General features: G+C 35.9%; 1 protein-coding gene across 3 annotated transcripts in view; it reads left to right on the top strand.

Moving 5' to 3' along the window:
• The first annotated feature begins 882 nt into the window (after nucleotides 1–882).
• Nucleotides 883–12,270, top strand: part of khdrbs2 (KH domain containing, RNA binding, signal transduction associated 2) — a 97,523-nt gene continuing 86,135 nt past the window's right edge. For all 3 annotated transcript variants that reach the window (XR_006372564.1, XR_006372563.1, XM_044136409.1), the window contains exon 1: nucleotides 883–1,254. Coding sequence is in view for 1 of the 3 variants with exons in the window: in XM_044136409.1 (XP_043992344.1) it covers nucleotides 1,164–1,254 (91 nt within the window). In the remaining 2 variants the exon portion in view is untranslated. The remainder of the gene's footprint in view (nucleotides 1,255–12,270) is intronic.

Raw genomic sequence — 12,270 nt, 5'->3', positions numbered from 1 at the left:
ATAGTTGCAATTTTTTCAGGAGTTTATCTTGTGATCATCAGTTATTTATTAAGCATTGTTTACAGTCACAATGTGCATGAAATCTGGCTCCAGCATAGACACTAACTGAAAGGAATACCAAGCAGCTTTAAATCATGGCAGGTAACCTAAAAATCAGACAGTGAAGATATCCCCCTGTATAAATAAAAATAATTTCACATTCTTTAGAATTTTATGTTTAGAAACTTTAAACAATAACTTCAAAGCACTGTTTTTAAATAATATGACTACAGATGAGAAGTTGTTTTTTCTTTTAATCTATGTTACATTTGAGAAGTGAAGCTCTCCTGGGGGCCTCCTGCTGCCCCTCTGTCCCAAGCAGTAGCCTACTTTGCCTTCCAGATGGCTTTGCTTTATAAAAACAAACATTTCAAATAGATCAAGCAGAGTTCAGCATTATGAACAACTACAAAAAGCTGTCTTTTTCTCTCAATGAGCACATCTGGTTGTGAATATTGTTAAATAGCAGAAACTCACAAGTCACAACTTCATTTGTAAGGAGTTTATAATTATGAAAAAAGGTGAATCGACCATATACCAAACTAAAAAGGCTGTCTTACTACAATGCTCAATCACCCAAGTAGAACAAAAGTTCAACTTTTGATTTTGATTATAGGACACCTTAACAGCTGGACTATTTTCAGCCTCCTTATAAAGCATTTTTTTTCTGCTTTAAAAAAAAAAAAAAAGACATTATTTTACCAGTCGCATATCTTGCATGAACAAGTGCGATCTTCAGCGCAGATGGTACGCTCAGAGGGGACCTAGCTGAGTCTTCATCAGCACCAGTCCCACACTGAATGTAGCCAATAATGTTGCCGAGGGGCGGGGGAGGGGAGCGCAGGCTGCAGACCCCCTGAGTCTGACGAGAGTCTGGCGGCTTTCTTACAGAGGAGAGGCAGCGGCGGCGGAGATGGACTCACACCTCTGATTACTGCTCATCCTCCAGTCAGCTTTTCTCGCAGATCTGGAACAGCTACATTTCACAGACGGGATTTTGGTTGGTTCTGGACGGACAGACTGCAGCCACCTGAACGCAGGAAGGAAATATTTTTAGTTACATTCCGACGCTTAGTTCTGTGGTCTCACCTGTACTGCCGGTGGAGAGACTTGCTGCGATCATAATGCATCCGAATAAGTGCTTACCTGAACTGATGGCCGAGAAAAACAGCCTGGACCCTTCTTTTGTTCATGCGGTTCGGCTTCTAGCAGAGGGTAAGTCAGGTAGCCTATTATTAATTTTTATCTAATTTGCTTTGAGCGTTAACGTGCTGTAAGCATCGCAAAAGAAGACTTTACTGTAGTTCCTACAAGTGCAACTGATATGTGATTTACTTTGGAACTTTGCAGAATACCTGCAGACACGGAAAGTAAAGTGTGCAAAGTCAATGAGTAATCACCTTGTCTCCCAAAAAGTCAGACACATTCTATGTCAGATTTGAACGGAATGCTCTTTTCACATTTGCATGTAAAACAATCAACAGTTAATACTGTTGATTGTGATCAACAGTATTGAAACAAAGTTGAAACAAGATTTAAAAAAATGAGACTGAAAGAAAACTAATTTCTGAAATGTCAGATTGATTTAAAAAAAAAATGGTTTGGTTATTTTGTTTTCTTCCTGTACTGATTGTAGTATTTTGGCATAGGGTGCTGATAAGTATTAAGGCACACAGAGGTTTTAAAACATTAAAGTCCTAACAACAACGGAAGTTTTTTTACACACAACTCTTGTGGTTTAAACTGTCTAATGCTATTCTGGAGAATGTGATGGAGTGGCCAGAGTCATCCCCAGCCATATGGACATACAGTAGCAAAACCCTCCTCTGTCTGTCGCTGCACACTACCAGTTAGCTGGATGAAAGAAGGCAACACATATCATTCTTATTATTTTTTTTTAGGTGACAGTTTTAAAACTTAACTTGGCAACCTGGGACATCATCTATGTTTATCAGCAGGTGATAAAAAAATAATTCTCTGCAAAAAGTGTTTGAAAACTGCTGCTAATTTAGTAGATATTAGTCCTATAATTTGCATGATCCTATGAATCAAGATAACAGTAAATAAATTATATACATAATGTTAATTTTATATATTTACTATAGTACTTTAGCAACAGTAATATAACTTGCTTTTCTGTTCTGAAATCAAAGCTATTGGATCATGTGGGAAATTTTAGTTTTAATGTTTTGTGCAAATACAAAACACTTTACAACTGGTGTATTTTTAATAATAGTGTTATTTGTAGTTTTTTCTTCTTTTAATAGCCAAGATGCTGGTGATTGTGATGAAGAAGAATGTGGGTTCATTTTGATCAATGCTGTCATTGCAATATTCACATCACAGTTAAATGTTTTTCTGATATTATGTAACCATAGTCATCCTGAGACAATTTCATACCTGTCTTTGCAGACTCAAAGTGACCTCAAATTTCAGTTGTGGATGCCTCTCTACTAGGATTTTGCATATTTAAATCCAACCTACTTTTTCATGAAAGTATCCCAAAACATGCATTAGGTTCATTTGTGACTCTAAGGTAACATTAAGGAACACGTATATGCATAATCTTTTTCTCATGTGTCTCAAAGTTTGAATGGGGTTCTCATTGTCTCAATTGAATTGCTGCAAGATCAGACCTCATAGAAACCAAATTAAAGATAAAAAGTTAGAATACAAATCACGAGTTGTTTGTAAAATACTGTAGAAGATGACGGTATAAAAGCAGAGTAAATATATGGATGAATGAGTTTTATGAAAAAAAAAACAACGTTTATCAAGAAAATATGAAAAAAAGTAAAAAATTCCCTAATGACCTTGAAGTTCCTCCATTTAAGCATTATTTGAAACCCATAGTGCGGTACAGTATGCTGGATTACCTTCTCCTTTTAGAGTTCTAATTCAAATTAGTATATATATATTTTTTTTAACAATTTTACTGATGTAAAAGTTTAATAGTTTTAAAGAAAACTTGTATATCAGCGTGTTTGTGTGAGAGTAATGTGCATCAGCTGGACAGGATGTCTTTAGAGTTCGGTCCCCCCTCCCTTTTGTGTTCCTATTGAAATGTGTTGATGAGACACCTGACAGTGCCGCTTTTGGCGCTTACTGGAGTGCAGATGGGATCATCTGTCACACACTACATTTTGCCAGATTTTCTCAAGGCTGACTCACATGCACAAAAAGTGAAAACAAGAAAACATGTTACAAAGACCATTAAGATGCTGTCATGCGTAAGAACTCATCAAATGGCGACTTTAAACTTTCTTTGCATACAGTTGCTCTTCAATTAACCATAACATAACAGTGCAGACTATCGATGCTTTACAGATAGACGCATAAATAATACACTGGAACAGGCAGTGTTAGAGGTGTGTGATTTCCCCTAAATCATTGTGAAAACTTCAATTTAAAGCCTCATCCATAATACTGGACAACCACCTCTGGAAATGTTCTAAAATTCTGTTGGCTTAATCTAAGGTAACAGCTGGTATTTCTTTTTCTTTCACAAAGCTCTTTACTCATTGATAATGCAGAATCCTGTATACCTGCGGGCAGCAAGATAAACTGCTTTCAGCAATTTATTGATTTAGTTATTTATCACTGAACAGAAAGGCACGTAATCCTGCATTATTCATATCACAGACAATGAAACACAAAACATGGATTTATTGTGGTCTTGGATAACGTCTCCATATTTAAGAAATATATTATTCACGTCTTGTGAATGAATGATGTACTCTGCATAATCATTTGTCTATATTTGACCAGATATATGATAGCTTAGGAAGAGGATAATTTATCACCTGGTTGTCCTGCAAGGCCGGAAGTGTGCTATTGCATTTTAGTCTGTAGGAACTTTTATATCTTTTTGACATTCAAAGAAACAATTAACTTTATAATATTACAAAACAGCTTTAACAGCCAGTGGCCATAGCTATCTTGGCATTTGCTGAAAGGCATTTGTTAGTTGAAACGGGAGGCTAATGACTTATCAGACTGACACATGAAAGTCAACTCTTTCTTGCTTTTTACTTTCTTCTTACTGAAGAACAGTGGAGTTGTTTTTTATTGTGGGTGGGAGTCAGAGACAAAAGAGGCGAGCCATTAATAGATCCCACAGGTTTTCCTTGGAAGACTCGCCTACATGCCATGTACGGAAACCAGAGGGATTTCTAATGAGCAGAAAGGGAGGCAGGAAGGAAGTGATGGACATCGAGATGAGCACTGGCATTTCGACGTTTATAAGTTTTTTGTTTTCTAACCAAGTCCTTTTCTATCAGATTATATTTTGACAGAAAATGTAATAAGAAATACAGGAAATCTGTCATATTGCAACCTTGAAGGATTTTTATTGGGATACAACATGCTAGGCTTGCTCAAACTGGTGCAGAAATATTTGCCAGATAGCGATCTTTAAATTTTGTTACAGATTTTATTTTTTCACCCTAGTAGTAGTAGTTAGTGGAGGCCACTTGTGGGTAATTTTATTTCCGAACAAATATGTCTATTTCATGAAGGTTTGTTAGAAACACTAGAGGAAACAGTATCATGAAGACCAAGGAACACAACAGAAGGGTGAAGGATTAAGCTGCCAAGCATTTTAAAGTGGGGTTAGGTTAGAAATAACATCCCAAGTGAATATCAGACCAGAATCATATTGGATTCAAGTACTAAACTGATCAGTTTAGACTTTGAAATTTCAATTTAGGCTTTCTGTCTTTTCCCCTTTGCAGACGTCTCTGGTGTGTTGTTTTTATATTCCTTTGTGTTCCTTTGCTGTCTTCTAACTCCCAGCTGCTCCAGGCAGACATCCACTCTGCCTGAGTTTGGTCCTGCTGGACATTTCTCCTGATTGAAAAGGATTTGTCCACAGCTGTGTTGTCCAATCAAAATGCACAGCCCAAGGAATTGAATCAAGTTGCAGATTAAATGCCAGTTTCTGATGACCAACTGAGTTGTATTTCTGCCGTGTTTCACCTGCAAAGTCCTAAGTACTTAAATGAAAAGCATCTGTGCGGGAAAAGCCCATCTAAAGAAGTTGTAAGTTTGTAAAATGCTAAAATCAGGTCTGCACCACTTGTTACTATGGCATGTTGCGGGCGATCGTAATGAATGACACTTGTTTTGACAGCTGCTTTGATAAGAAATTGTGGCTGTTCAAAGACTCCTGTTTACACTTTTATCCACAGTCATATTTTTGTCTGGCTATTGTCAGTGAGAAAACAGTAACAATTCATGAAGCCTGAAAGCTTGACATAACTACAAAACATTTCACCAACCTCATTTTATGTTTCATTGTTTGTTTACCTGTGATAGCTATGTCCGGGACAACAGAGAATCTAGAGCAATGCTTCCTATCATTACATCGGCTCCTGATTTAGACCTTAATTTAACACTCCAGATTCACTCGGAATTAGTTTAACAACAAATTTAGAAACATTATGTTTCTGGTTTCACTTTTCGGGCCCCCTGGTAAAGATGTGTCAAAAGCCTAAAACTTTTGACACATCATATATATCATATGATATATATGTATTTGTACGTACAAATACATATATATGATTTAAACTTTAATGTGAAACCTGTCATTGAACAGGACACTTGAAATAGAAAATACAGACTTACATCACGCTAAATATATGACTGGTTGTTGCGATAATTAAATACGTTAACTAGAAATATAATGCTATTTTACAGATATTTAAGTTGGTTGGCTAAAATGGATTGTACCGAGGAATACATTGAACTAGACATGGTTCTGTCACTACTCATACATCTTTGGCGACATGTCAAGATCTTTCAAATTTAAGATAAGATAAGATTTATTTGTCATTGTCATCAACAGATTTCAAATACACATCAGAAAAATCTACAACACGATCACAAAGTACAAATGGTTCAAAGAAGATTTATGTCTAGAAGACGCACGTTGCTCAAACACTATAAGATGACGTTGCACTCTCTCAAATTTGATACGATTATCCTTCCTTTCATTCCCTCTTTGTTCCCTTTCTTCCTTGTTTTCTTCCTTCTTTTTCTTTTCCTTTAAGAGAAAGGAAAAACTACTAAAACTCCTTTCAGTAGTTCGTGCAGAAAGGAAAAGCCTGACCACCACAGACATATTTATTTTAAATATATAGTGAACTTGTCAACTGGCTAAAAAAGGATCTGAAAAAGTATGGGAGTTTGACCAGGAGAAAGCCTAGAGAGCAATATAATCCCTCTTAATGTTTAACTTTTACTTCTTTACTCTGTACCCAGAGTGCATCTTTAAGTCGTAAAATTGATTTCGAACATGATTTTTCTTTTACCTTGAAATCTAAAAATTGATTTCCACTTATCTACCTTTCTTTATTGTTCATCAGTTGTTATTCAAATTTTTCTTGTATCCAGTAAGGCCTGCCAAGGATCCAGCGGTGACCGAGCTTGTTGTCACAGATAAACGGCAGCTCTTTTAGTGTGATCTATCAAAAGGATGCCAAAATTACATCTCAGGAAAGAGATGTAATTTTGGATTGCATTTTCGGCATTTAGCAGACACCCTTACTGAGAGTGACTTACAATGAGTGCTCGGGTCGAATAAGATTAAATTCCAAGGTCACGGGCATTTCCAGTAACAGAAACGAGTGAATGTGCCAAAGATTCAGCTCTCAGACAATAGATATTAGATAGCAGATTATATTACAAAGTATTTAATATTCACATAAAAGAAGGGAAGTTTTAAAGAAATACAACACTGGAAAAAAAAAACATCAAAGTCTGCCTGGTTAAATTATTGTTAATCCCAATTTTTTTTCTATTTGGATTTAAGTATTCCAGACAGCAACAAGTGAGAAGTAACACCAATCTAATGAGGAAAGTGAAAAGGTATTCATACCACTCTATTTCTTTTACATTTAGTCATGTTACAGCCTTGAACGTATGTGTTAAATTGGCATTTTATGTGTTAGAGGAATACAAAGTAGCACATAAATGTTAAGTCAGAAGACAATTGGAAGTCTTTTGCAGCCTCTACCTTATTTTCTTCCAGGATTCCTTTGTTGTCTCCATCAATGTTTCTATCAACTCATACTTGCTTCCTTCTTCCTGCCAAAGAAAAAGATCCTCACAGCATGATTTTTCATGGTGGGCATGGTATGTGGAATAAATTTTCCACCACAAAATATTACATGTTGAGCAAAAAAGTATCTACACAGAATACCTTCTAATTTCACATGCAAGCTGTTTTTCTTTAATAACTTCTGACAAATTTGAAATGGGATTTGTTTTGGGGTTTTCTCAACAGTAACTTAAAAACTATAATTTATTTAGGGGTATCAGAGTAACTTTTAAAGCAATGTATTATTTTTGTCAACTTTACAGCCACAAGGTATTTTGTTTTCACCACATAAAATCCTAATGAGATTTATTGGAGAGAGGGATTATGACAAGACAAAATGTGAAAAGGTTCAAGAGGGAATGTTTTCATAAGTAACTGTTCAGTCCTTGTGAATGAAAGAACTTCACATGTCCCTTGTTTTTGTTATTTTAGAACACAATTCGGTTTTTAATGTCTGCCAATTAGTTAGAATTTCAATAAAAAATTTAATAAAAAGCAAACAAATGAGGTAAGTGTCTCAACATATGAAATATTACTGTTGAATAGCAACTAGAGGAAAAAACTAAACATGAATAAAAGAAAACAATTACAAATTAAACTGTTCATGTCTACCTCCTAAAACCATTTTCTAACACCATTGGCTTCAGATTATATTTATGCAAATTAAACTGTAAACTGATAAATATTAATGTGTATGGTTTTTAATTCTACCTGCCATATCAGTAATTTAAAAGAAGAGTGATCATTAAAAATCCATTGTGATTAAAATGATAAATTACCCCTTACTTTTAATTTGTAATTTTTGTCAAACATAATTACTTTTCGACTCAGCACACTTCTCGGCACAGAATTGGAACATAGCATTGTAATTAGACAAGATGGCCTCGGTGCATCACAGTTAAAATCACATAATCGGCATGTGACCAAACACTTGGTGGCATGTGGCTCGGAACACTTCTTCCCAGCCGCATGTATTGTTTTTCATCCGTCTGTGTTTGAAAGAATAGGCCACAGTTCATTGTGCATCTCATAGTTCAATCCCCCCACTCTACCCCTTTCAGGCATTGTAACATATTTCATGGTTTGATCTAAGCAAGCAATCACTTAGAGGGGAGTAATTACACAGATTCATTTTTTCAGCCAGTGTGAAGTTATTATTGTAGATACTGTTCAATGGTTGGAAGAAATCTGTGAGTAGTTGAACCCTCTGCTAAAGTACTTAATAACAAGCCTCTGCTTTTAGGCCTCTGTCTGCATTTGGCACAGCAACCTCTGGTTCAAAGTATAATATAATAACAATTTTGCTCCCTATCGATTGGTTTACTATTATGTAAACAAACATTTCCAAGGATTTTGACATTAATAAACAGCATAATCAAATAGGTGTGAAGCCAAAAGCCGCACTATCACCTTACACACTCCATGTTTTAGTTATTTTTTCTTGCACATCAGATTTAGGGCTATTCAGGGTCCCCTGTCTTTTTTGCACCTAGACAAAGTAAAAAAGGAAGTTGTGGTTAAAAAAAAGAAAATAGTCAAAGAAGGATGCTTACTGTGTGCAATTTTTGTCTACTCAAAGCAGACATCAGATTCCTCAACGACCCTGAGTTTGCTCCACTGGGTGTTATGATGTGCATGCTTCATACTCTGTTTTATCTCATCAAATCTCAGTGTGACACGACAGTGCAGCAGACTGGAGATTAATCAGATGTATGTTGGTGGAAATTAAAGCTGATTGGATTGATTAAGGTGTCATTTCATCACTGTATGCCTGTTTTGTCTGGTTTCATGTTTCTCTGTCAACCCATTGGAAAAGCACATTTCCACCCCTCCTGCTTGAACCTCCTCTTACAAGCCCCAGCAGAGAGACGAGATGATTTGAAACCACAGAAACTGTCTGTGATATGTGTACACATTTCAAAAGGCTTCTTCCTCCTCAGTAGGAGAAAAAAAACCTGTATGCTAACATAGACTTTACAGCAAATAAACAGACATGGATTCGGAATATTGTGTGTCAAAGAATAGTATGGGGTTTTTTTTCCTGGCAGTTTTTAGTGTCAACATATTGAACGTTATAGTCTCCACATTTAATTTATATAATTTTCTGGAACATTGTTTAGGTTACTTTGATGCAGTGAAAGTTATTATTATCAAATCCCTTCATGCTGTCTTTTGTAACTTGTGTCTTTTTTAGTTTCCTCTGTTATTGGTTAGATTAGAACAAACACAAGGAACACCATTTGGAACAAATTTGCACTCAGGAGATTATCAGGTGACATATGAAGGTGTCAATATTGGGTATAAAAGCAGTTTTCAGGGAAGACTTGTCTTCTTCCATGAAGAGATGTCATTGCTTCTTGCTTTCATAAAGGAAAAGTTAGTCAATTATCAATATACTTAGCTTTTAGAGAAATTTAGAGATGACAACAGACTTTTTGAAGAGATGATTCTACAACTCTGTGAAATATGCATTTTCAAAAAGTAGATATAAATATGCCCTAGGTCTTTATGATAATTTTTTTGTTTGTTTAATTGCAAAACAACAATATTGCACAGAACACTTTTGGTAATTCACATCAGAGCAGCTCTCAGAAAAATCTAAATTTTGGCAGAATTTGTTTTGAAAGTAAAAGCGTAGATTCCCAAATGAAGTTTTAGAGATCTAACAATAATAAACTTTTCATCTCACTTTTGATTCAATCTTATCTTTGTAAATGAATTGGGCCTTGAGGAAATAAATCCTCAAGGCCCAATCCAAATATTTGAAGCCAAATTTTTGTTCTGGTTTGTGGTTTATTCCCTTTTTACATGATTAACAGACTTTAATCCAAAAAATAGCTTTCACCTGTTTGTATGCAGTATTTTCAAAACAGCTAAAGTGCCAGTAAGTTTAGACTTCCTGAGATCCAAAACACTTCTACATGTAGCTGCAGCATCAAAATTGAACATCCAGTATCTGCTAAGCTTTTAAGCAAATTGAACAGATTTAAGTTTGTGTGGCATTCTTTCTATTTTTATTTTTTATTTTTTTTAAGAAAAAATCTTCCCAACTTTCCTTTGCATAATTCATACTTTTCTTTCCCATTTCAAGGATAAATGTACTTCAAACTGTTATTTGGTCTCTTTTGGTGCTCTGTGTCACTGCATACATGCCAAAGCTGATGTGTTTAACCTTAAGCCATGGCAGGCTGACTTAGCAAATTCTCTCTTTTTCAGCAGAAACCTTGTCTCCTAACTCATAGAATTGCACACATACATCTGGCTGCTGTGTGGCTGATACCTTGTTATGTTTTTTTTTCCACTGCTGCCTGCTCTGAAGCAGCACTGATGCAGTTCGGGCAGTGAAACAAAGGGGATCAGGGGCACCAGAAAAGCCACTAAGAAGGTTTTACTCATTCAGTCTCCCCAAATGAGATTTTTTAAGCCGACAAGAAGGACTGAAAGAAGTGACCTTCAAAGTGCACTCGTTCTACTTTGATCTTTAGGCTCCTGCTGCTCTCTACCACGCTCTATACAAAGATATCAGCTCTCACCTTTTTCTGGATTAAATAGTGTAAGCTCATTTTTTTTTCTCTTCTACACAATTGACTGCTGAATTTACAGACAGGCTGTTGGCTAGAATAAGAGTTTTCCACTGCTATTCCAAAGTATAATCTACTTTCTAGCCAATTATAGATTATTGATGTAGTCAAGTAAAAATTTATATTAGACATATTTGTAAGATATACACTCCTCAGTCAAAAACACTAATTAATTTTTTATTCAATCTAGATCCAAATCTGTTATGTAAACTGGAAACCTGGTACTAATGTAACACAATGGTTGGTCTTAGGATATGTATGTATTAACAATATTTAAAATGTAAAACATAGCTTACATACTCCATAGAGGCTGAAGCAGACTCGGAACGAATGTCTGCAAGACATGTCTGCACCAAGATAAATTTTTACGACTGCATCCGGATTCCCATTTTTATACAGCAAACTGCTTGGCGAAAAATGGTGTTCACATCAAACTGTTTTGTAATCAAAACTGAGCTGATAAACCTGAAAGTAAGTGCATTAAGTCGCAAGAACACCCATCAGCCAGAATGCCACTAACGACTGGGCGGTGGCTGCCCTTTTGGACAAAAGGCTTGTTTAGCTGTACAACTAGCTTGTCACACTTTCTACTATCCATTCAAATTGTGGTAAATGTAGAAATTTTACATGAAAAATGAATGCAATCGGTACACTGCCCTATGAAAACCCGACAGTCTGGGGACAGTGTGTGCGCAGTCTGCGTGGCTCACAAAATACGGCACAGTATGCCCCCGTAAATGGCCCTTTTATTCTTTGTTGATGGAAATATTGATAAAAACTGAGAAAGCCCAGTTTTCCCAATGATATGTGCAGCTTAAATATTAGATCAAGGGTTCAAGAGTGATGTTCTTCAAGTGTTTCATTCTGTTAATATAGTTTCTCTAAAAAAAATTGATGTTACACAAAACTAGCAAGATAGAATACCATACCATACCATACCAGCTTTATTTATAAAGCACTTTAAAACAACCACAACCAAAGTGCTGTACAATCCAAAAACAAAAACACAACAAAATAAGAATAATTATAATTAAAAGTAGTTTAAAAACAAAGACATACACTTTAAACTGAAAAAAAGAATTAAAAAAAAGAACTGTTACCATGAAATACATTGCTAGAAAGACTGTTACGTAACTTGTCTGTTGTCTAGCACACAGCCACAGACATCCGGCATGAGGAAGGTACTCCCCAAATTATCACAGTTTGAAAAGCTGACTGTTCACAGAATTCTGCCTCCAAGCATATTTTGCAAAGTTAAACCATTTTCCAACGTCCTCTCTTCAGATAAAAGTAAACTCTGGGCTGGAGGTCCAACGTGAAGCTTCCGTAGTCAATACAGATTTGGGGAGCCATCTCAGCTGCTGCTGTTGCCCATCTGTGTTTTCTCATATCTAAAGTCTCCCCTTCGTGTTTCACTCTGATGGCAAGCTTTATTGACTGGCCAGCAATCTCATTTGACTTGAACCGCGTAGAGAATTTATGGAGTATTGTGAAGAGACACCAGATCCAGCAATGTAGAGAAGCTGAAGTTTGCTAATGAAATAACCTAAG

The sequence above is a fragment of the Gambusia affinis genome, linkage group LG13 (assembly GCF_019740435.1).
Source record: "Gambusia affinis linkage group LG13, SWU_Gaff_1.0, whole genome shotgun sequence".
Taxonomy (NCBI): Eukaryota; Metazoa; Chordata; class Actinopteri; order Cyprinodontiformes; family Poeciliidae; genus Gambusia; species Gambusia affinis.
This window is presented reverse-complemented; position numbering and strand designations above follow the sequence as displayed.